This window comes from Balaenoptera musculus, chromosome 2 (genome assembly GCF_009873245.2).
Source record: "Balaenoptera musculus isolate JJ_BM4_2016_0621 chromosome 2, mBalMus1.pri.v3, whole genome shotgun sequence".
Classification (NCBI taxonomy): Eukaryota; Metazoa; Chordata; class Mammalia; order Artiodactyla; family Balaenopteridae; genus Balaenoptera; species Balaenoptera musculus.
Window position 1 is genome coordinate 29020127 of NC_045786.1, and position 25873 is coordinate 29045999.

Genomic DNA, 25873 nt, shown 5'->3' on the forward strand with positions numbered 1-25873 from the left:
CGCTGCCAAGGGTGCGGGTTTGATCCCTGGTCGGGGAACGAAGATCTCACAAGCCGTGCGCTGCGGCCAAAAATTTATAAATAAATAAATAAAGACTCGGTCTGTCATTTCTCAAGAACAATTGTTTCTCAGTCAGAGGGTATGTGCCTTCAGGGTTAAACATTCCTCTTTCATGAAGTATTGTGGCAGGAGATGGTAGTTGGAGTTTCAGATGGGCTGACTCAGCAGCTTTGGTGCTTCCTGCCTGGTTTGTCTGCTGGGTTTAAGCCAGCCCGTGAAATCCAAAATCCACCAAGGAGTGGATGGGGCAAGAAGGGATAGGGTTCACAGAAAAACCACAGGATGTCCAGTCAAATTTGAATTATTTTTTATTTTTTAAATTGTAGTAAAACATACATAACATGAAATGTGCCATATTCACCATTTTTAAGCATGTAGTTCAGTGACATTGAGTACATTTGTATTGTTGTGCAACCATCACCACATCTGTGTCCAGAACTTTCTTATATCCTCAAACTGAAACTCTGTCTTCACTAAACAACTCTCCCCCTCTCCATCCCCCAGCCCCTGGGAACCACCATTCTCCTTTCTGTATCTATAATTTCTACTTCTCTAGGGACCTCATCTACGTGGATCATACAACATTTGTCTTTTTGTGACTGGCTTATTGAGTTTCGTATAATGTCTTCAAGGTTCATCCGTGTTGTAGCATGTGTCAGAATTCCGTTCCTTTTTAAGGACAAATAATATTCCCTGTGTGTACAGACCACATTTCTTTATCCATCCATCCATCCATCCGTGGACACTTGGGTTGCTTCCACATTTGGCTATTGAGAATCATGCTACTGTGAATGTGGGTGTACAGATAACTCTTTGAGTCCCTACTTTCAGTTCTTTTTGGGTCTATACCCAGAGCGGAGTTGCGGGTTTCACAGTGGTTGAACCATTTTACATTCCCACCAACAGCGCACAAGGGTTCCAATTTCTCCACATTCTCACCAACACTTGTTACTTTCTAGGGTTTTTTTGATAGCAGCCATCCTAATGTGTGTGAGGTGGTGTCTCCCTATAGTTTTGATTTGCATTTCCCTAATGATTAATGATGCTGAATATCTTTTCATGTGCTAATTGGCCATTTGTATATCTTCTTTGTAGGAATGCTTATTCAAGTCCTTTGCCTTAAATTTGAATTGCAGATAAACAATGAATAATTTTTTTAATGTATGTATGTCCCACATGATATTAGAGATGTATATACACAGAAAAGTATCTGTTGTGTATTCAAAACTCAATCTTAACCAGGTGTCTTGAATTTTTATTTGACAAATCTGGCCACCCTAGAAATCCAGAACTCTGCTGGATGGAAAACAATCTTTAAGTACTTCACAGTTTGGCTAAGGTGAGCTCTGAAGTGTTTTAGTGTGTTTCTGTGGGTGTCTGGCTGGCTGCCCTGCTTTATTAGAAAATTGTAATTTCATTTTGAGATGCCTGAGACTAAATCATTTGAGCTTCACACTCTTTCTGGAACATTATTGTTCTCTCTTAATGAAATTATAACTCAAGCAAGAGATTTCATTCTCGTGTAGTAAATTAGCTCGGCCATGAGGGTTTGGGGAACTGGGCCTTCCCTGGGCTTATTCTTCGTGTTCTGCAGAATGAAGAGGTAGCAGGCTTTCTGTATTTGAGTTATTTATTGTTCTCCGAGTGAACATTGTATTGTTCCTCGTCCCTAATGGAAACAACAGCTGTTGACAGGCTCCTGAATGAATTTCAGTGTGAACTCCCCTGGCCTCTGGAAAGCTCGGCTAAAGACAAAACAGGCTCAGAATTGAAAGAAAAAGAGTAAGTTTCAGGCCTGGGTCTGGAAACCTGGAGGCTGACTGCATAATAAACCGCCAGTTGACGTTTCCAGGAGAGATCACACTTAGATGAGCCCGAAACCGGAGCTCGTTTCCTACGACAGAAGCAGACAAAGGCAGCATGATGCACGGAGCATGTTAAAGTGTCCCTGACGAGGGACCCTGGACAACCCAGCCAAAGGCAGGGCAAGGGCAAACCCATGGCGACCCTGTGACACCATGGATGAGCAACAAGGGTTCTGCCTTCTGCGGTTTTCTAAACATAGTCAAGGTTCACATGGAAAGTCACGAATGCTGCAGCCTCGAGGAGACAGAGCCGTGAGGGGTAGGGGCCTGTGCACAGTGGCTCCGGGGGTGTCGGGGCTGAGTTCTTCTGTGGACTCACTTCTGGTTGGGGTTAAGGTTAGGGTTAGGGGTTAGGTGTTAGGGTTAGGGTTAGGGGTTAGGGATTAGGGTTAGGGGTTAGGGATTAGGGTTGGGTTAGGGGTTTGGGTTAGAGGTTAGGGTTAGGGGTTATGGTTAGGGTTAGGGGTTAGGGTTGGGTTAAGGGTTAGGGATTAGGGTTGGGTTAGGGGTTTGTGTTAGAGGTTAGGGTTAGGGGTTAGGGATTAGGGTTAGGGGTTAGGGTTGGATTAAGGGTTTGGGTTAGAGGTTAGGGTTAGGGGTTATGGTTAGGGGTTATGGGTTAGTATTAGGGTTAGGGCTCTGATATAAGGAGCTTTCCTTCTGGTCCCTTCAGTAGTCATTCTTTCATTTCTCCCAATTGGGCTTCAACCCACTTGTCCTTCGTCTCTGTTCAGAGGGAAATAGCTGAGCCCGTTGGTCCCAAGCGCCACCTCCTCTCGGGTCCGAGTTCCCCTCTGCGCTGTGCTCAGGAGATCTGCACCCGGGACCGCCCCCGGGGCTGCAGGCAGGGGGTCCCTGGGCTCCTCTCCCACTTCAGTTACCGCCCCCACTTCAGGGGAACCTCTAGGGCCCCTGTCCATTCCCTCCTCCTGTTCTGTCTACTTTTGCTCAGACAAACAGTAACTATATTTTACAGGTTTCATAAGTCCTTTTTTTTTCATTTTCTCAAGCCCACAAACAGGTTCTCCACTACTGGGGAGAAATAGTCTTGGCTCTGTTTGCAGGACTCTTGTTTCATTGAGGCATTTCTTCACTGGCCTTAGCTCCTCTCTGTGAAACGTCTTTTGTCTGCAGGCCCTGCCCACCCAGCTCCGTGCAGGCTCAGGCTAGGGGGCTGCCCTGCAGATGGTGACTTCCAGTTTTGAGGGACATGGAGATGCCAAAAATAAGAAAAGAAGAAAGATGGAAATCATAAAGTTTAAAGCTGGAGAGGGGAATTTGATAAAATGCTGTCAGAAATTCAATAAAAGACTGAACCAGAATGAAGTGGCTAAAACCAAAAATGACCTTTCAACCTCCCATGTCCAAACCCTCAGTAATAAGAACATATGAAAGCACTGAGTTTTTCTGAAACTCGATGTCAAAAGTGCATTTCCTGTCCTTCTTTTCTTTCCAGACAAAGTGAGCATGCTGTCCGCCTTCATCGCTTCCTTCAAGCACGTGAGCCCCGGGGCCGCGCACACGGAGGATGAGGACAACCTCAGTAAGCAGAGCCCCTTCCCCGAGAGCCCCAGCCCCACGTGCAGAGGGGGACCCCAAAGGCTGAGACCCTTGGGGTGGTGGGGGGCACCACCTGGGCTTCCCAGAGCAGGAGGACCTGCTCCCACCCCCCTGGGATCACTTCCCTGCCTGGAATCCCGTTCCCCCCTCCCCAGGATCCCATCCCTGCCTGGGATCCCATCCCCCCTGGTATCCAATCCCCCTTGGAATCCCATCCCCCATTGAATCCCATTCCCCCCTGGAATCCCATCCCCCCCTAGGATCCCATCCCCACCTGGAATCCCATCCCCCCTGGAATCTCATCCCCCCTGGAATCCCATCCCCTCCTGGGATCCCATTCCCCGCTAGAATCCTGTCCCTACCCGGGATCCTTTCCCCACCTGGAATCCCACTCCCCCTGTGGAATCTCATCCCCCCGCCATGGAATCCCATCCCCACCTGGAATCCCATCCCCCAGATCCCATCCTCCCTGGAATCCCGTTCCCCACCCCCAGGATCCCATCCCCACCTGGGTGGTAGGAAATATTAGCAGTGACTGTGTGATTGAGAACTCCAGGTTCTGGAGTTCTCAAGAAAAAAACCCAGTTCTCTGGGACCATCCCTTCTCTCTTTCCTTTATTTTTTCCCCTCCAAACCAAAAAGGGGAAAAAAAGAAAAGAAAAAGAAAAATGAACACAGCTTGTTTGAACAGTTTGTACAATTATTTAACAAGGAAAGAGCTGGACGGGTGCCTGCAGTAGAAACAATGTTTTGGCTCATGAAACCAGAGAGACAACAAAGCCGTGTGGGGTGGGGACTGAAAAGCCGGTTGGGGGTGGATCTGCTGGGAGTGTAGAGGAGACCCCAGAGCAGACGGAGCATGTGTGCCGGTGAGGGAAAGTGCAGGCGTGTCTGTCGGGTGGTGCACCTCTCTCTTGCTTGTAGAAGGAATACATGAGGGATGAAACAGTCCAAATGACAGGAACACCTCTTGCATTTCAAAATTACCTGACAGGTGGTTACCTTTGCAGCTGGAGTCAGGCCTGTGCTTGTGGGCAGCGGGAGGCTAGCTTCTGGTCACTGGTTTTTGGTGGGGCCAGGAAGCCACTGCAGGAGGAACTGGCCCTGGAACGTTGTCCACTCAGCCTCAGATTTTAAGAAACACGACAAGCTCTCATGAATATCCCCTTCCCACAAAACACAACCACCAACAAGATGGGAAGCTGAGGCTGTTACCCTGACTGTTCCACGAAATCAAAGTCACAGAACTGAGCAACCTCAGTGACCCTGTGGTTTGAGCCCTTGTTTCCTAGATGGAGGTGAGCGTGGAGGGTGTGGACAGGGTGCCAGTGGGTCAGAGCGCAGCCTCCCCACTGCCCACAGGCCCGACCTCGCAGGTCCTGTGAAGCTCCAACGGCTGGTTCTGTTCTCTCCTGACCAAAATTGGAAAGTTTCTAGGACTTAGTTAACTTAGTTAACTTACTTAGTTAACTTAGTTAACTTACTGGTAACTACTTCAGTAATGTGGAACACATATGCACACCTTGTCTTACCACCCTTCTATTTACTGCGCTTCACGGACACTATGCTTCTTACAAATTGAAGGTCTGGGGCCACCCCGCATCGAGCAAGTCTATCGGCACATAGTTTTGTCAGAAGTAATGCCACTGCACACTTAATAGACTGCAGTTGAGTGTAAACATAATGTTTATGCACTGGGAAACTGGAAATCCATGTCATTTGCTTTATTGCAGTGACCTGGAACTGAACCCACCATATCTCTGAGGTGTGCCACATGTACACACACACACACACACACACACATTTACTTATATATCTAAAAATACACACGCACCCCCAAGCTGACCTGGACATGTGGACAAAGCTATTTGATAAGCACGTGGAATAGACACCTTGAGGAAGAAAATTTTACTCTGTTTCATCCTCTTTCCTGCTCGAGCTGCTGGGACCCTGGCTGAGTCTAGTCTCCCCGTAGGAGCCCTCTCTCCCCATCCAAGGGCAGGGGAGCCTGACGGCTGCGACCCCAAGCTCCAGCTTCACAGCCTTGGGCAGTGAATCCATCCCTCAGGGCATCAGTGCACGTGTGAGGGGCGGGGATGGTGGCCTGGTGGTAGAGTTGAGGATGGAATCAAGTAGGGGGATGATGCACGAGGACGTTTTAGGCAAAGACCTGGAGAAACAGGGAACGTGGATCAGGTTGGCTGATGCTAGTAATTAAGGCACTTCCCCTAACTCAGCTCACGGCTGAGAGGTGGAAACTTAGAGATGAGAATGATTTTTAATTGTTTATTACATGTTAAAGTGCCTTTGAAACGCTTGGAAAATCTTATTTTCTATCAGTGGATTAGTCATCCCCCTTTGTAATATGTGCTGTTATTGAAGACCCTGTTTTCATACATTAATTCAAAGATAAACCTCCAAATTAATGCACTTGTCGTAATACCTCTCATGAGCGTTGCCAATGCAGTGCTATTAATGTGCATCCAGATGCCGTGGACGTCGGGGAAGGGGTGTGTGTGTGTGGTGTGTGTGTGTGGTGTGTGTTTGTGCATGTGTGGTGTGTGCACACATCAGGGAGGAAGGGAGGTGACAGAAGGCAGGGTGATTTCTCCTGGAAGTCTCCTGTTTTATCTTCAGACCCTGAGGGTGGGCGCCTGTGTTTGGTTGAAGTGAAGGCCCTGCCCCTCCCCACGCGGCCTCACCCCTCAGGACCACCGGGTCCGCCCCCTGCAGCCTCACGTCCTTGGTCCGCATTCATCTCTGCGTGGCGCTGGAGCTTGAGCCCCAGTGTGAAGGATGGAGCTAGGTTGGGGTCGGGCCGTCAGAGGCTCGGCCTGCAAGAGGATGATGCCTGCGAGCCCACCCGCGGACCAGCCATCCTCAGGGTGGGTTTCGGCTGAGTCTACGGGAAGATGCAGGTTTTTCATTCTTCTTGTCCAGGAGGGCAACTCTGAATGCGATCTTCCTTGAATGCTGAGAAGGAGCCAATCACTGCCCCAGCCCATCCCCTCCGTGCCCACCACTGACCCAAGGGCGTGATTGACTGGGTCACATGAGGAGGGGCCAAGAAGCCCACTCCCTGTCAGGCCCGCAGAACAGCACTGGGGTCTGGAGGGAGGGAGGGAGACCCGCCTGCCCCACTGGCCTGGTCCTTCCAGGACGCGTGGGGCCCACCTGGGAGAGAGGCCGTCTCCTGTCTGCTGCCGAGCCTGACCCAGGAGCTGTCGGGGTCAGGCCTGTGCCCGACCACAACGCCAGGACCAGGTGTCCCGAAGCCCGCACGGCCGCAGCTGCCACAGCCATCCCCTGCGCACCACCTCGGACCCTCCTTCCTGAGCCAATGGAGACTCCAGGCCCTGGGCTCAATCCCGCCGGCCAGGCCCATCCGATCTGGATGTGGTGGATCCAATGGCTGGTTCTCTGTATCTCCTACCTGCAGACGTGGTGCCGGGAAGTCTGGCAGCGTGATGACCAGACAGATACTGGCCCTGAGGGGGCATTGAGGAAGGAGACGCAGCTGGTGACACACAGGCACCTGCACTCACCCGGGACCTGGCCACCTGGAGGTGACAGCCGAGGACTGGCCCCCGCGTGGCCTGTCCATGTCCAAGCAATGGCAGCGGGAAGCCCACCTTGACTTGGAAGAATGTCTCTCACCTGGAAGGTGAAAGCCCAGCCACAGCCAGACCAATATAAAAATCTGCTCTTTCCCCACAAAATGCAGTTCTTGTATGCGTTGGACCTTTGACTGTAGCACTGCCTGTGCTGACGCTTTCTGTCAAGCAGGGTGGGTGCTCCCGGGGCTCAGGAGAGGGTCGGGGTGACAGAAGCAGGGGGAAATAATTCCGTTTCACGTTTTCCTCCCGTGTCTCTGACTCAGACGTTCCCCTCTGTGCCTGGCGGTCTTCGCTTTGCCAGCGATGGTTCTATTACTGCCGCGGGTGGTATTTATCTCCTGTCGTTTGAGGTTATTTGCCTCTTTTTTTCCTGATTTCCACAACAGAAGGACACGTGTGACTGTCTGGAAATCTGAGGCTGCCCACACGGACCTTCGACACATGTGGTCATGGATGTCTTGTCGGGTTCGGCGAGGACAGGAGAGTTCCCAGGGTCGAGGCCGCAACCGCCCGCGGGGGCACACAGGACACGTGGCCTCCGAGGCTGCCTTGAGGGAAGGCATTTGGCATCCAAGTCAGACGTTTTCTGCGGGGACTGTGGTGTGAGCCCCAGGTGGGGCACAGTGGGCCTCGGACCCCTCACACCCCCTGCTCGCCTCCTGCAGGGCTGAGGCCCCGCCCTGTGCTTGTACAGAGAGACAGATGGACAGAGACAGACAGAAACAGAGGGGGCGGCGGGGGGGGGGGGCAGGTGAGCCATTAAGGGGACTTCAGTGCACTGCTGACTTTTAATATGTGCCTTCCCCAGGCCGGCCCCTCACACATAGTGGGAGGTGGGTTTCCTGCAGAGCTACGCCCGGCTCTGACATGTATGAGCCTCTGAGCTACGACTGGTGAAAATAACAGTTATTTGGGGAATGAATTCCAGAGTGGGATTAAAGGACCCACTAATTCTTATATCCTCATATGAACTGTCCGCTGGAACTGCTTCCAGTGTACAACGCACACATTTTCAGAATCAGATTGCTTTTATCACACAATAAACATTCTCTGACCAACTCCTGCACCCAGAACCCTGGAAGCATTCCAGCAGCGGGGCCGCCACTCTTCCCTAGGACTTAAAAAGGCAACGGCAGCTGTTCTGTCTTCAGTGGTCATGATCAGTCACCGTAACACAAAGCACTCGGTCTGGAGCCTGCGACGTTCACAGATTGCGCTGAAAGTTTTTGTTCATTGTCTCCACTGGTCCTGGAAAAGTCCCGTGTGGCCGGTTCTGTTTGTACACCGCTCAGCCGCCAGCACCCGGAGTCCTGCCCACACTTTTCCCTCCCGCCTCTAGGGATGGACCACCTGGTGCAAACACCTTCTGGAGTCGGCAGGGCCTCCGCAGGTGACAGGACAAAACCCACCCCTGGAGAGCTGGGGAAAAGCGTCCCCTGCGAGAACGGGCTCGCAACGACGCGGGATCAGCATGACCTTTGCCCACATGTGCATGAGAAGGGCGATCTGCCGTGCTGGCCGCTGTGTGAGGCTGCGTCCAGTTCCCTTTTGCACGTCCTGAGCAGACACCAGATCAGCCCAGGGTGCCCCCGGCGTACCCAGATAAAGGGTTAAGGTCGGCAACCTGCCCCAGGGGGGCCCAGGGAGCAGCCGGGCCAGGAGGGCAGGCAGAGACTAGGCCCTGCCCTGTCCCCACCTCAGGGTGACCCCAGCATTCGGCCATGGGCTGAGGAGCAGAGCCCTGGTCTGGGAGATGCGTGGGTCCTGCAATGCCCGGACCTGAGGAAGCAGGTGGGGGACAGCTTCCCCAGTCTGCCAGGAGCGAGGCTTCTCAGCCTCTAGACTGTCCACCTCTGGGTTATTCTCTCTGACGCCGGGTGTGTGAAACCTATCGACTCAAGGGAGGAGAAAATGAGAATCATTTCCTGGGTCGGGGAGGGGGCTGCAGAAGAAGGAAACGTGAACTTGTGGGATCAGAGCTACAGTTCTGTAAGAGGATCGCATGGACCTGGCAGGGGCCTGGAGAAGGGGCGTGGGGTCCAGCAGAGCCAGGCTGGCAAACCTCAGCGGCACCAGACCAGCAGGGCAGGGTCTCCCCCTCGCCACCCCTCCTTGGCCCGAGACTGCATCACGAGAGCCCGTGTGTCTCCACCCCTTCTTTCTGGGGGTCCTGGAAGCCCAACTCATGAAATAAGCAGGGAAGTTGGGCCTTGACAAGAAGATGCAGCTTAGAAGTGTCTGCCTCCCTTTTTCCCGCTCTTTTCAAAAATGCAGTTGACTCTCCTCAGTGTCAGGGGTTTTGCTAAGTCCTTTACAGGTGTTCTCTAGCTCAACCTCATAATAAGCCCTAAGGCAAGTGCTAACAAAACCCACATTTATCCTCTTAAGAAAATGGAGTTCAGGCAGGTGGAGGGACTGCCCAAGGTCACACACACCAAGGTCGGGGGAGACTGTGACCTCTCACCTGCTTGACCCCAGAGCCATGGAGTGACCACCGCCCACCCTGCAGCTTCCCTGACCTCACGCAAACTCAGGAGGCCAGTTAAACAGAGCATCTGGGCCATGTTGTGGGAGCAGAACCCCTAATTTGCTCATTTGCAAAAACCGGCGTGTGACATCACCCCCAGAGAGCATATCAGGATGGAGCCCAGAAGTCTGCACTCCCATCAACTTTTATTAATTACTGATTATCGAGGAAGGGGTCTTCACCCACACTCGGATCTCCGTGGCTCACTTTAGACTTTAAGGATGACAGTCCTAGGATGTCGAAGAGAAGAGTGTGGAAGCAGTTTCAGTGCAAGTGGAGGGGAACCTGGGTCTGCCGGGCTGTTCCCCCAAGATAAACCTTCTCCTCAGAAGGTTCAGACGGCATCTGACACGCCAGCCACTTTAATTACACTCACAGCCACACTCAATCCCCACGTCGTGGGAAATCAATAAGAAATTAGAGAGCTCCCAGTGCGTTTCTGGGCAATCTGCTGTGGGCTTCTTGGATTGGGTTATTTTTTTTCCATCTTTACCTTTGGTTTGGGAAACTGCACGGTTATTCCCATCTACCACTCCTTGGCCCGAAATACCCCAAATGGCAGAACTCCTTGCTGTGTGTGCACCCAATATGCACAATGACCAAAAAAAGAGGCTGAGACTCAGTGTGGGTACTTGGAAGGTAATTATTTCTACCGAAATAGACTGTAAACAAATGTTGCCCACCTCTAACTTATAAAACGCTCAGGTTCACCCCTTTGAACAAAACGACGTCTGCAAACCAACTGTTTTACAGAAGCAAACTGCTGGAGGAATGCTGATAGCCCACCTCGCAACTCAGAGCCACTGAGGTTTCAGCAAACAGCGCTCTGAAGTCGGAGCCTGACGCTTTCCGCGGAGCACACCTGCTGGGGACGACGTGGTCGAGGAGGGCTGGCCCCGAGCTGGAGCCAGGACGCCTCTCGAGGGCGCCGGTCTTCAGCGTGTCCTGCGTGCCTGTGAGACGGTCCTTCTCTCGTGGTGACCATCCAGCAGCTGCACCGTCGGGACCAGGTCACTGACCCAGCGTGTCTTCCCGCTGCCGGCTCTCGGGCTGGGGTGAGGGAGACACACTCAAAGTCTGCCTACGCGCTGTGGGCTGGCGGTAGAACCCCCTCGGGTTTCCACTTGCTGAATGAGCTCCTACGGAGAAATCTGCGGGCATCAAGGTCCTGCGTGGCCCCGAGCCTGGCTGCTTCCTCCCGCGTCCATCCACGCTGTCAGCAGAGTTCCCCTCGGCATCCCCCTCTCCCCAGCTCCGTGTCTGTGAAACGGACAAGAAAGTGACCGAGTTGCCGTAAAATCGCCTTCCCAGCCACAGCAGACCTTCCTGGATGCGGTCACACCTCCCCCGATTAACCGACTGTGTGTCCCTGGGCAGCTGTTTCACCACGTGGGACCTCAGTTTCCTCTCCTAGAAAACAGGGCCATAACCCACCCTGGAGTGCATTTTAGGAGTGAGGGGCCAGAGTGAAGGTGTGAGTGAGGTCAGGGAAGGGTAACCCACAGCCCAGCACTGTCATCCTCAGAGCCTCTCGGGAAACCCAAGGGTCAGGCGTTCTAGAAGCACGTCGGCCAGGGCAGCGGGACACACATCTGTGGCCACGTGGGGACCCACGGCTGAGGTTTCCTAAATGGAACAGCTGTGTTGGAGGAGGGTGCTCCAAGAGGGCCGGACCAGAAAACGAAATTGTCATTACCCGCCTTCCTCTCACACAGTTAGCAAATGCTGATTTTGCTAAATTTGCTTCATACCTTTTTGTGCAAAAGACAGAAAATCTCACAGATACAAACGAAGCCACCCTCTGAGCCTGTGTTCCTCCCTGTGTCCCAAGGGAGTTGGGACGTGTCTGAGCTTTACCACCTGTGTGGAGGCATGAATGCTGTGTAACCTCTGTGTTCTTATAACTTATTAACCATAGCCTCTGTGTATTATTTTGCAAGTTGCTTTTATCATCTAACATTATATTTCAGAGCTTCATCTATGTAGAGGCATCTAGATATAGTTCACTAAGCCTAAGTGCCACCCAGCGTCCAGGGTGTGAGCACACAATTCCCTCACGTTCCACCCCGAGGGCAAGGCCTCCCTGACCTCCGCGTCGCCCAAACCCGATGGAGAGAGAGGCCACGTGTTCCTTTGGTTTGGGGGGTCTGGGGGCCTGTGCAGGGACCCGGCGGCACTCAGAGGGCAGCTGGGAACAGCCCCGAGTGGGGACACGCTCCTCGCGTGTGTGTCCACCCCACTCAGTGCACTCCGGGCACCTCACGGGGCGGGGTCCCCTCCTCTGGGCCCTAACCCCCACCTGCAGGGGTGCGGTCAGTTCTGCGGGCCTGTGATCCAAGGTGCTGCCCATGTGGTTTCCCCATGGCCTCCAGAGGGTGCCAGGCCGGCTGGTGTCCGGTGGCCGAGTGTTGCAGGGGGTGACCTGCAACGACGCCCTCGGTTGGGCCACAGCCCCGGGTCACGCTGTTTGTTCTCACCTCCAGGTACCAGCAGCGCCGACGTGAAGGAAAACCGCAACGTGAGCAACCTGGAGACCAGGCTGCCACCCTCCGGGGACAGGGCCCGAGGGGGCGCACCCGGCCTGAAGAGGAAGCGGCCACTGGAGGAGGGCAATGGCGGCCACCTGTGCCAGCTGCGGCTCCTCTGGAGGAGGCTCTCGTGGTCTGTGGCACCCAAGAACGCGCTGGTGCAGCTGCACGAGCTGCGGCCGGGCCTGCAGTTCCGCACGGTGTCGCAGACTGGCCCGGTGCACGCGCCCGTCTTCGCCGTGGCCGTGGATGTGAATGGGCTCACCTTCGAGGGCACCGGGCCCACCAAGAAGAAGGCCAAGATGCGGGCGGCTGAGCTGGCCCTCAGGTCCTTCGTGCAGCTCCCCAACGCCTGCCAGGCCCACCCGGCCCCAGGCGGCACAGCCCCAGACTTCACCTCCGACCAGGCCGACTTCCCCGACTCCCTGTTCCAGCGGTTCGAGCCCACGGCCCCCAGCGAGGGCTTCCCGGGCCGCCGCCCTGCCGCCCCCGAGCGCTTGGCCACGGCCTGCCGGCGGGGCCGGCTACTCGGCCGCCCGCTGGACCTGGACCTGGACCTGGACCTGGGGGGCCCCGCGGCTCCAGGCGCGAGGAACCCAGTGGTGCTGCTGAACGAGCTGCGCTCGGGCCTGCGCTACGTGTGCCTCTCGGAGCCCGAGAAGAGGCGCGCCCAGAGCTTCGTCATGGCCGTGAGCGTGGACGGGAGAACATTCGAAGGCTCGGGACGCAGCAAGAAGCTGGCCAAGGGCCAGGCGGCCCAGGCCGCTCTGCAGGCCCTCTTCGACATCCGGCTGCCTGGCCACGTCCCCAGCAGGAGTAAAAGTCACCTCCTGCCTCAGGTGAGAGCTCTCCGGTAGCTGCTGGCGGGCGGCGTCCTTGGGGTGCGGGGGTGCCTGGGAGCAGGGACGGGGCAGCAGAGGACCCCCTGCTCTCTCCCTGTGAGTGGGAGGCGTCCGCACCCCCCCAGACAAGCCAGGCGCTGCCTCTCCCACTGCAGCGTCGGAGCCGTGTGCCGGCTCTGGGGAGAGAGAGCCTGGAAGCGTGTGAATGGAAAAACTGTTGGTCCCAACTTAGCAGAGGGAAGGGAGAGCTGGGCAACTGGTCACCTTGGTGATGGTGACACCGGCTGTGCGGGGGCAGTGGGGGCAGCAGGGGTTTGGGGCGGCAGGTTCCTGACCCCAGAGAGGACTGAGGGGCAGGAAGGCCCCTCAGTGACTATCTGCGGCTGGGCCGAGGGAGCCTGTGGTGGGAACGCGAGTTCGGTGCTGGTTTGGGCTGAGCTTCTGGCTCCGGAGGCTGGAGAACGCTGCCTGAGCAGAGGGCTGGGTGGAGGGAGGAGCTCCGGGCTGGGCCTTGCCTCATGCCGCCTCCAGGGCCTCGTCACACAAGAGAACACACGTGCTTCTCACAGAGCTCACCTCCCTCACTCAGGAAGTATTTTGTGCACCGTCCTTGTGTCGGGAACTATTCTTGTACCACTTTGCAAGCTCTTCCTTCCGATTCTTGTAACTGCTTATTTATGCAAATTATCTTTTCTCTTACCATTTTGAGAACTATCTGTGGGCATCTCTAAGGTATTAGTTACAGGAAGTTATTCTCATTCACTTTTGGCATCAATGGAGGAGAGAAAGGTTTTACAGTTAAAGACCTTTAGCCCAGCTCAGGATCCGTAGTCAGAACTCGGCACTTGTAAGTCATTGCTCAGATCAGGGCATCTTTACCTCACAGCACCTCAGGTAGAATCCACTATTTGCCTCAGGAGGTCACGTGTCCACTAGAGAAACCAGGGCACCACCCAGATTCAGGCAACTGGAGGGGTTCTGGACAGTGAACCAAACAAATGCACTAGGACAGAACCCTATGTTGAATCAAAACCAGGAGCAAGCACCCACCCATCCATCCATCCATCCATCCATCCATCCATCCTTCCATCCATCCATCCATCCATCCATCCATCCATCCACCTGTCCATCCATCCACCCACCTGTCCATCCATCCACCCATCCATCCATCCATCCACCCATCCACCTGTCTAGCCATTCATCCATCCATCCATTCATCCGTCCAACAAACATTTATTTGACTCTGGCAGGTGCAGAGCACAAACGGGCACAGCAGACATTGGTCTGGTCCCCACCGCTTGGCCGTGTGAAGGTTCCATTGAACAGGGAACCCCATGGCGGGGGGCAGCTGTTTCTCCTGCTACCTCTGCCCCGAATTCATTCATTTATTTTCAAATATTTACTGCACCATCTAGGAGTGGGTTGGAGGGGGGTAGCCCATAACCTCCATGCATATTGCCTTTCGACCCACCCTCAGATAATACACAATCCAGGTAAAAGCGGGTGTGTGGCGTTGACATGAGTCCCCGCCAGAAACACTGCAGCCCTGCTGTCACTTCCCTACTCCTCCACCCCACCTCTTTTCTTCTCCTCCTCCTTCCTGCCTGGCGTCTCCACCCACCAACCACCGTCTGTAGCTCAAACCCACCAGCAGCTCCCAAGGAAGCCCCTTTGCCCCCCGCGGCCTAGATGACCCCAGGCTGCCCTTGGCCCGTGTCCTCCCGCCACCGTCCCTGGAAGGTCCCCCTCCCCGTGGGCTGTGGGCGCCCCCTCCTCCTCTGCCCGATGCTGTTTAGCAAGAAGTGTCCTTCCTCCAGCTCCCACTGCCCCCCCACCCCAATCCCCATGAGTTGAATGATGTCAGTGAGTTCCGGCCATGATGCCTTTTCCTTTCATGTTGTCAACCCTGAGCTCTCACGATGCAGGAACCAGGCGGCACCACTACTTTGTAACAGTCATTTGACCCCAGAATGCAGCACATCAGTTAAAGCCACAGCCACTAAATTATTTTTCCCTGACAGTCCGCTAACACCCAGACTGGATGATGGAGAGAGCGGAGCAGCGGGAGGGCCGCAGCCCGTCCATCACACCAGACCCGTCTTGGAGGCTCATTACCTACTCCCCTCGCCCCTGCAGCAGGGTGGTGGGGCCGGCATGCCGGGCGCTCAGGACCAGGCGCCCTCTGCGGCTTTATTAAATTCGAATCCCACCTTGGACATGGTCTGGATTCAGGGACTGAGCTTCAAAACAAAGATTCCAAGGGTGCCTGCAAATGTTGCTTTGCTTTCCTCCTCTGTGCAGCGCCATCTACACCGCATGCTTCCTGCTCACGCAGGTCCTGGTGGCCAGAGGCACGACCTTTGTTACCTGTCTAACTGCGCCATCAGCACCTGTGCCAGGAGACAAGCCAGGCCCCCCAGCCCTGGCAGGGCCCCCAGAACCGCCGTCCACACCCCCAGGAAGGGCAGCTCCCACCACTGAGCTGTGAGGGACCCTGCCCAAGTCCGGGTTGGGTGGGAGGAGAGGCGGGGGGTGGCAGCAGCAGTCACCGCTGAAGCGACACAGCTTCTGGACCTTGGGTCTCAAGCTCAGTATTTAACGCTGTCTGCCCGCAGTCTGGGTTCTGCCCCACAGGGTGGGCTTGGTGTGCAGGACACACCAGGGGTCTGCTTCTAAGGCTCGCTCGCCGGCTCCTGCCGCTGCAGAAGCAAATGAAGAGATGGCGCCTCTGCTCAGGGCTTTGAACCAAAGGCTCAGTCTCCTCTGAGTGAAGTGTCAGAACCATCCCTGGGGGAGCTCCCCTATTTAAGTGATGAAAAATGAACAAAAACTTCTAAGGTGTCGGTCGTGGGGGGAGCGTGTATAAAACGCCACTCCGGGCCCGGCTGCCGGAAATCCAGGACGAGGCTCCTGCTGTGCTGATCCCCACGCAGGTGGGTCAGGACCTGCTCTGTCGGGGGCCCTGGGCTGTTCGGCCTCAGCCACAGAGCAGATCACGGCAGGGCCAGCTCGGTGGGTCGGACGCTCGCCCCGCTGTGAGGACAGCTCTGAGCAACACAGCCCCCCAGATGTCCCTGGGGTCAGACCCCCAAGAACCACCACCCTCGGCGCCCAGACATCACCTTCTGTGGACAAGGGAGGTGTCTGCCCGGCCAGGCTGAGGTAAAAAGTTTCAGCCTCCATTCTAAAACAGTTCTGAAGAATAACATTCTCAATAAAGATTAAAATCACAGGTGTGGATTTCTGCGGTATCAGATTTCCACCATTTCCTCAACCTGGGGGTTTTCTCAGAACCAGGCTGATTCGTTCCTTCAATTTCATGAGATCTGACTTCAGGTCTCTTTGCCAGAGTGATGAGAACACGACTTTATTAAATTCTCTAACGGCGCAGGCCCAAGCGAATGGACACTCTGCAAACACCAGCTGACAGGGTGAAAGCAGAGCCCAGGGGTTGGTGGGAGAGCCAGCCCTCAGATTTCCTCTAGGTTCACGGGAAACTTGGAAGCAATAACGAGACCATGTCAGAATATAAATGCTCATTACCTGGAACATCCTTGTTATAAAAAAAAACAGAAGTAAAATCACAAAATCTAGATCTCTGTGGTCTTCACTTCCCACCCCTAGCAGGAAAAGAGTTAATTAATAAAAGCGTTAAATTCAACCAGAAAGGCTTATCTCTCAGCATTTTGGCTCCGGGGAAACAGAAGAGCTCCCATGCGATGAGAGAAGAAAGAAAGTGACTAAAAGTTACGGTGATGCAGGAAGTGGAAGAGGTGGTGACACGTCGCCCCTCGTTTGAAAACTACCAGGTTTATTGTCTTGGTCCTGAGTCTCTCTTCACCCGCAGTGATTCCCTTTTTTTGTTTGTTTTTGTTTTTGTTTTTTTAATTTCCATGTCAGGCTGCAGTGGAACTAACAGTGTCTCAAAGATTTAGTCAAAGCAACTAAAACACTTTCTCCCCGAGAGTAAGAAGGGGATGCCTTTAAAACTAGCCATGAAGCCTGCTTGCTTCTCAAGCCCTTTGCAGGTCCTTCTAGGGAGCGGACACCCCAGGCCTGTCCTGGCCACTTGTCAGGCACTCGGCACACTTAACCCGCACCTACTCTGTTCCCTGGTGGTGCAGCTCTCACTGCTGGGAGGGGGGAACCATGGGGGCATATAACATAATGGAAATGAACAGTGCTTTCAGAGTTCAGCATTTTATAGCAAACTTGGATCAGAGCTCCCGTACGCAATCCATTTCATGGAATCTGCCCCCAGAATTAGCTGCAGAATTAGACCAGGGGCTTGACTGTCACCTCGTTCTCAACAGCTGCACTTTGGGACACAAACAGACCTGCTGTCCTTCTCCCAAAAGCCAGGGTGATCCCCGCCGCCCCGGACACTTCACAGGTTGTTTTTCTAATTTCACAGTCCTGCCGGTCTGTCTCCTTCAACAGAGGCAGCACCTTAACCGCTGTAACACAGAACTGTTAATATTGCTGCCACAAATTAGCATTGGAGCTGTCTCCAGATTTTAAATGGGCTTGGATTACAGACAGTGTGGAAATCACACCTACTTGGCTTTGAGACAGTTTAACACTGTCCGAGATGTTCTACCCAAGGACACCCTGAAATTGCAGCAGACGCCTGCGGGGTCCCCCTCATGAGCCCGGGGGCCTCACTCTCCCAGACGCTTGGGTCGGCTCTGCCCTGGCCGCATGTCCAGCCCCGGCAATTCCACAATGACCTCCGAAAGACAGCTGCAGCTTTACAGGTCCTACAAGCAGAAAGGGACAGTCCTGGGTCCTAATTATTTTCCTGAAAAGGGCTGATTTCTTTCTGCCTCAGCAAGGCGTTCCTCGTGGCCACAGTTTCTTGGCTGTTTACCTTCTGTTTCCCTGGGGGGTTGGGATTAGGACGGGATCCCACCACATCCTGAAACCCACCAGCACAGCAGACCCCGACTTAGAGCGACTCTGGCCACAAAGACCCCAAGCTGAGGAGCTGGGCTCCTGTGCGTCTCTAGACAGAGTGACACAGCTGGTCTCTGGGGACCTTCCCTGAGCCCTGCAGGCTTTGGCAGAAGGTGCCGGGGGTCTGGGGGTGGGGTGGTGTACAGAACCCACCTACCTTCCCTGTCCTTCCCCTTTTCCACCTGAATGTGCATCCTCACCACCACGTTGCCCCAAAAGCCCGGGCGTCAGGGAATCGAATGTGTCTCTTCCCTTGGAAATCACTGGACAGGTGATCTCAACACCAGGCTAATTTTGGTGACGCTGGTTATAAAGAACAGGTAGAAATCCATGCAGGCAGCGTGGAGAGGGTGTGGTTGGTGAGAGCCGGGGTGGAGGGTAGCCACTTGCCTGTGAGGATTTCTACTGAATTTGTGGGGAAACAAAGAAACTGTAATATTCACGTTTTACTTTCAACGTGCACAAAGTTGAAATTTAGCAATTCAGGGTTTTTATAAAAGTATATCTCTGTCTTAGTCCGGCCAGGCTGTTATAACAGAACTCCACAGACTGGGTGGCTAATAAACATCAGGCATTGATTCCTCATGGCTCTGGAGGCTGGACATCCACGATCAAAGTGACCGCAGATTCTGTGTCTGGTGAGAGCCTGCTTCCTGGTTCACAGACGCGTCTTCTCGCTGTGTGCTCACCTGGAGGAAGGGGCGGGAGCTCTCTGGGGTCTCCATCATAAGGTCACTAATCCCATCATGGGGGCCCTCCTGGCTCAGATAGGTACCTGGGGCAGACGCTGGCAGGGCCTGTCTAGGCTGAGCCGGCCTGGACCCCAGTGCCCAGGGTGCAGTAGGTCTAGGGGAAGTTGTTACTTCCCACCAGCAGGCCCTGGGGTGTCCCGCCCCTGCAGCAAGGCTCAGGACTCCAGCTCCAGGTCTAAATCTCTCATGCCGGGGTGCCCAGGTGCCCAGGGTCCCGGCAGCCTGTCCGCCACCCTGTAACTGTTCTGCTGCTCGGCCATGGCCACTCTGCCCCCTGCCCAAGGCGAGGCCGTGATTATTCAGGCAGCCTCCTTCCTTTCAACACCTCAGCTCTGTCTGCGTTCTGTGGCCACACACACCCTCTTGTGGTCCACGTGGAGGGAGAAGCAGCCTTTTACAGAAGGAAGACACCCACCCGCCTGTCCAGCCAGCCCTGACCTTCCCCACGTCATCTCCTCGGTAGTGGCACTGATGGCCAAGTGGGAGAGATGGGTCTCCTCACGGCTGCCACACACGGAGGAGTCTCCAAAAATCCCTCTGCAGCGGGGGTGTGGAAGGCTCTGTAGATGCTAGCAATACACTTACGCACTGACACAATGTCCACACAATATAATTTATACGGTACGATTTGTATAATGTGTGCACAATGTATACACAGTACAATTTATATGATACAGTTTATACAATGTACACACAATGCACAATGTAATATATACGAGATAATTTATACAATATACACACAATGTCTGCACAATATAATTTATATGATAAAATTTATAAAACGTACACACAATGTCTACATAATATAATTTACGCAATACAATTTGTACAATGTGTACACAATGTATACACAACTTACACAATTTGTACAATGTACACTCAATGTCTACATAATATAATTTATACTTTACAATTTACACAGTGTGCACACAATGTCTACACAGTATAATTTATATGATACAATTTGTACAATGTACACTCAATGTATACAACTCGCACTTATAAACGTACACTTAAACATGATGGATATAATGTACCATATACATTTATACAATAGCCCCCACCATCTGAATTCCTACTAAAAGAAGTTTGGTACAATTTAAGTTATAAGAGTTAAATATGTATTTAAGCCTATATGTTCCCAATACCGTGTTTGGTGTCTTAGTTAACATGACTGTTGATCAATTAAGCAGAGGCTGTAAACCAAGCTTCCCCAGTTGCCTCATTATTCTACAGCCACGACTAACACTGGTGATGCTGGTGATGGTCCATGGGGATACTAGGAGCTGGTATTTATCAGGCACTAACTGTGTCATGTGTTGTTTTACACGCTTTACGTATAATAGCACATCCGGGCCTCACAGAAACCTGGCAGGTGGCACCACTCATATTCCCTGTACAGACAAGGATGCCGAGGGGCAGGAAAGCTCAGCCCTTCGGCCAAAGTTTGGCTGGTGAGTGGTGGAGCCGGGAGGATGGTCCCAAGGGGGGCAGAGACCCTCCCTCAGACCCCAGGCTGCCCTCCCCGTAGGCCCTGGCACTTTTACAGCTTTGTCGAGGAAACGGGGCAGCACGTGGCCCCCAGTGATGGGAGCGACACAGGGGACACAGTGTGGGCAGGAAGCAGGAGGGAGCAGCTGACTTGGAGGGCTGGCAGGGGAAAGGGGGCTCCTGGGGCAAGGGCACCCGCACTGAGGTGGCAGGGCGGCGGGGAGCTCGCCAGCTCCCTCTCGGGAAGACCGCCTTTGTCAGTGCAGAGGCTGCCCTTGGCCGTGTATACAACAGGCTTTGTCGGGATGGCCAGGTCCCCTCTTCCTTGGGGACACATTGTTACAGTGAAAAGGAGAGACAGCAGAAAAGAGATGACAACTTGGAGAAAGAGGCAGAGGAGGCGAAGAGGAACATCCCGGGGGGGAAGTGCCTCCAGTCCAAGGAGCCGCGGGGTGTGGGGGGAGACCCAGGAAGAAGAAGGGGGGCAGGTTCCCCGTGGCCACTTGCCTCTGCGCCTGCCCGAGGGACGGACATGCCAGGGGTGGGCGGTGGGAGGGAGCCCTGCAGACCCGATCCCCACACAGATCCAGCTCCGTCGCCCAGCTGTGCCAGGCGGCTGTGCTGTCCTCGCCCTGTAGGGTCTCTGGGGCTGGGCTCACTGGTCCCCTCTGCTCCCCCAGGGTCCCCAGGACTCACACGGGGTGGCTCTTTGTGCTGAGGGCCCTCAGATCGCGGGATGTCGAGGCTCCATGGGTGCCGAGTGTAGACCCGCCACGCGGCTACTCTGACAAGGTTGACACGTGGCCTGGAGTGCAAACTGGGTCTGAAAGTTGCCCTTCAGGACCTGGATCCCCGCTGTTGCTGCCTCATAGTTGTAACGCCCGCTTCTTCCCAGGTGGGTTTAGGTTGTGCAGCACAGTGATTCAGTTATACACACACATATATGCATATAATTTGTTTTCAGATTCTTTTCCATTGTAGGTTATTACAAGATACTGAATATCGGTCCCTGTGCTGTGCTGTAGGACCCTGTTACACTCGGCCGTGTTTTTAAGGCAAATGCAGCGGCTTCCCCAGTTCTCTGCGTTGGGACCTGTGTTCGAAACATCACCATCCTTCATGACACAGGAGGCAGAGAGGCTCTCTCCGTTTGGAGAGAGATGCGCTCACGTCCCCAGACCTCATCGCCTACCCCCTCCGTCTCATCACCCCTCATCCCCGCATGTTTGAGCCCAAATGGTGCAAGAAAAGAGGAACAATCATTTGTAGCAATAGCTCAACAATTAAACATTTTTTTAAATACGTTTTCTACATTAATGCCCTCTGGAGAATTATGAGTTTACTCAAGTCCTCAAAATTATAAGCCTACAGGACAAAATTTACAAACGCCAAGCAGTAGAAACTTCTCTTTAATACAGGGCTGTTTCCCCAAGGTCGTGATTACAGCGAATCAGTGATAAAAGTCATCTTCTGCCAGCGGCGTCAGTCTCTCCGCATCTTAACCATGTTTCATTTGTGACCATTTCAGAAAAAGGTCTCTGGGTTGCCTGGTCTTGGGTAGAGGTTTTATTCAGTTGGAGAAATCAGAGAGAATGTGCCTCCGTAAAGCACACGAGTTGGCCTGCAGCATCCGTGGAATGTCATTTTGGGTTCACAACAGGGTCGAGAAGTGAACAGGCAGGCGGAGGCAGAGGCGCTCGGCAGCGTGGCCTTCCTGCCAGCACAGAGTTCGCCCCAGGCGTCTAGACAGGAAGACGACAGGAAGGCAAGCCCGCCCGGATCTCAGCAAAGGCACTTTCTTCCTGCCAGCTCTCAGTCAGGTGTCCAATGGCCTAGCCACGCCAGGCCGTGGGACCCAGGTCCCAGAGCCAGGAACAGCCCCGGGGCCAGGAAGCAGGTGCCCGTGGGGGACTCGGCATCACAGCGACAGCAGCAGCTGGGCTGTGAGGACGGCGTGATGGGGCCGTAAGCAGAGCCAGTCGGGGTGGATGGATTCTGATGGAACTCGGGCCGGGGGATGGGGGGGAGCCTCTGCAGGGGGGTGGAACCGCAGGAGGACAGTAGGGGGCAGCTGTGTCGCAGCCAAGGAGCCCGAGTTTGCCATGTTTGCGGCTGGAAGGGAGCCAACAGCGGGCCTGGGTGGTTCCTGAAATACAAGCTGTTTGTAGGCTGCCCCCTAGCCTCCCCACCTGCAGCGCCCATGCCAGGGCGTGATGTGTGTGGGGAGTGGCCAGAAATCACGAGTTCGGCTTCAGGCAAAATTTGAGATACACGTGGGACAAGCACGTGGGGCTTCCTGCTGCCACCAGAGCCAAGTCAAGATCGGCGGCCTTGAATTTAAGTTCAGCTCCCACCTTTCCAGCTGGGTGCCCTTGGGCAGCTCACTCAAGCCTCTGGTTTCTGGTCTGCAACGTGGGTGGCTTCCCCAATGGAAGGAACTGCCTTGAGCTCCCCCCGGCATTGAGGGTATGAAATTGTGAGACTCACGTGACCTGGCGTCCATGAAAGTTCAGTTCATCTTGCTATGACCTTGGGTCTGGGGTGAAGAGGGGCCTCCCCCCAACTGTGGTCAATGTCCACCTGCATCTTTCCAGGCACAGCGGGGAGTAGACAAGCTGTGCACCTTCTCGGTGCCACGGAACCCACCGTCTGTTTGCTCTCTTACCCTGGAAAGGATGAGGGGGGAGTTGGGAACATAGGGGCTGAGTGGAGAGGGCGGCAGGCGGCCCTCTGTCTGGGTCCCAACCTGTCGCTCACCAGCACGACCAAGGGCCAGTGTCCGAGACCCCGTTTCCTCTCGTGAAGCAGGACTGGTGGCCTTGACCGCACGGGTGATTTGGAGGTGCACAGAACGCACTCGGAGTCTCCTGACCTCCATTCTCTGCCATGTCCCTGGGAAGAAGGCCCATGAAAGTCCTGAAGACCCGTCCACTGGCCTTTCTCCTCTGGAGGTGGAGGTGCACAGACCACCCTGCGGCCTCCCTCCGACACTGGCTGACCAAGTCCAGAGGCGTTCATCCTGACCCCCACGGTCACCCTGGTTCCAGGGGTCACTCATGATCGAGGGTGAATCTACTCACTGTTGTTCTTTTGGTTTGGCCGGTAAATCAGATGACTGCAGAATTTTAGAAGCGCTAACCCAGCCCTTATTTTATAGAAATGGTCACCAAACACTTGGAAGCTCGAGTCCTGCCTGAGGAGGCTGGGTTGATGGGAGGAAGGGGACCCAGTGCCCGTCTCATAGCAGGAGTCCTCCTGCCAACTTGGTTTTTATGAGGAAGCTTTCGATGACTGTGCAGTGAGAAGAGCCATCAACTGACTTATGTCTTCCGTGTGGACACCATTTCTCTTAATCCTGGAGTATCTTCTACCCTCGGTTTTACCCTTTGTGCTGTTAGGTTCCAAACAGATCATAACTAACCCTGTGTTTGGATGCCGTGCAGACTATGCCCATGGCAACCTTCTCTGTCCAACCCAAGATCCACAAAATTGAGACCCAAATTCTGACCCATGTCAAGAACACAGCCAACTGAAATCCTGTGTTTGCAAGAACTACAAAAACAAATCTTTCTGATCACACAAGCTTTTAAATTAAAGTTCTAATATTTTCCTCCCATTTTCCAGTGGATGGCTTTGTGGATTCTGTGAATTGGGATCACTTCCCTTCGTGAACACAACCAAGACTCTTATTGTTGAGAAAGAGAGAATTTAATTAAAAAAAAAAAAAAAAGGCTAATGCAAAAGTCAGAATAACAAATGGTGGGAGAGAAGGGGATTAGTAATGGCAAGATACCTCTTTTCCCACCAACTTCCCATCCACTGAGATACAGGAGCCAGGTAGACGGATCGGGACATCATCTGGTTACTGATGGGCACATGGGGAGGGCAGCGTGGGTGCCCCGATGCCGGGCTTCCTAACTGGACCCTGCAGACGCCCTTCCAGCCTCGCCAGCCCCAGAGCATCTGAGAGCGCGGGCCTCTCAGGCCTGGGATCCCAGAGAGCAAGGGGAGACCAGCCCCGGGACCCCCGATCAGGTGAATCATTCCTTCACCATGAGGTGTTGTGGAGGACACAGGTGGGCAGTGGCCCCACTGCAGCCCATCGTGAGAAGGGAACAGTCCAGGAGTGGGGACAGTTGTGCCCCGAATGACTTTGGATGCCACAACATTTAACGTGAGGGGAGAACGCAGAGTGACAGGCGATGTGGTGACCACCTTTGAGGTCAAACATTAGAATTTCAGTCCTGGTCCTGCCAGTGACCATTGGTGTGAGTGGACACATTACCTACCTTCCTGTGAAGTGGGATGTTGATAAAGGGGCCACATCGTAGGGCTGTTTTAGTGAATAAATGAGACATCCTGGCAAAGGGTGAGCCTTCATGACAAGTTAGATGTTGACTATTTATTTTCTCTTTAACAACCATACTTGAGAGTTGGCAGGAGAAACGGAGCACAGAGAACTGGGTCCTGGTGGGAGGGCCCCCCAGATGCGTGGCGTCCTTGGCAAATCTCACTTCCTGTTGTCCGTGGCTATGTAATTCCAGCTAAATCCAGGCCAAAATCTGGCTGAAAGAAGCATGAAGTACCACCTGATCAAGGAGCCTGGGATGCAGACAGCAGGAGGAGCAGTTAGAGGGCGAAGGTGTCACAGGGAAGTAATTGATTGCAAGAGAGTGACATGTCACCCCCAGAAACAGTGCTGAGGACAGGTGGTCTTCTGGTTGATGCTAATTGGATTCTAGACCAATTTGGTGCTCAGCCTGTTTTGGGCCACAGAACACGTGAAGGTCAACAGTCACACGTATGACCTGCTCCTTTTCTACTTGGCCATCAACATCCCTGCTTTCTCAGGGGACTCTGTCCTAGAGCAAGACAGCAGTCATGGTGCTGCAAGAGCACATCTGAAACTAACACAATATATGTCAGAAGCGGATCATTCCAAACCTTGCTGTTCTGTGGTTAGGAATACTTTTTAAATGCCACATGTGCGCTCAGGACGGCGGGCACCTGTCATAGATGGACTCTCCATCCCTCTTAGAAAGGACCAGCACACCCTGTGTCGATAGAAAGCCCTCTTTCTTAATGGAAGTGTTGACCTGGAGAATTTTCGAAGTTTGGCATGAATCCACTCTACCCTGGACTGGTTGGTATTTTTGCTTCATTTGGTGGTGTTTGTTTTTAACCCCTTTTGTAATCAAAGCAGATGGGAGGCAAGCAGGAAAGTGAGCAAGAATACAGCCCGGGGGCCATGTGGGCATCTTCACAAACTGTGAAACAAATGAACAGAGGCTCTGATTGGCTCCCAGAAGAACGTGACCCAACGACACAACCTCCACCTGCTCTCCTGGATCAGCTCAGCAGCAGGTGTGGCCGTGAGGGCGTGTCCACTCTGCTGCAGACTCGGATCTGGCCCACTTTTCTCCAGGGCAGCAGGGGTGGGATTGGGCTGTCGGGAAAGAGGGACCCTGATGGACAGCAAAGCCATGAGCCTCCAACCAAAAACCGGAAAGGGTCTCCGGAGGGAACAGCACTTCAAATCCAGAACGTGGGGCCACAGAGCCTGCCGGTGACTGGACATGAGTCAGGCCTGACATGGCCATCGGGGTGGGCAGCTGGCGGGCCCGTGGCCTCCAGGCCCTGCAGCCCTCCCGCCACTCCCGGGGCGGCTGGCGGGG

The 25873-nt window shown here is 53.9% G+C and overlaps 1 protein-coding gene across 1 annotated transcript in view; it reads left to right on the top strand.

Annotated features, from left to right (window-relative positions):
• ADARB2 (adenosine deaminase RNA specific B2 (inactive)) overlaps window positions 1–25873 on the top strand; it is a 376176-nt gene that overhangs the window by 264303 nt on the left and 86000 nt on the right. The window contains exons 2-3 of the mRNA XM_036843634.1: window positions 3382–3468; window positions 12113–12996. Of these exons, the coding sequence (XP_036699529.1) occupies window positions 3382–3468; window positions 12113–12996 (971 nt within the window). The remainder of the gene's footprint in view (window positions 1–3381; window positions 3469–12112; window positions 12997–25873) is intronic.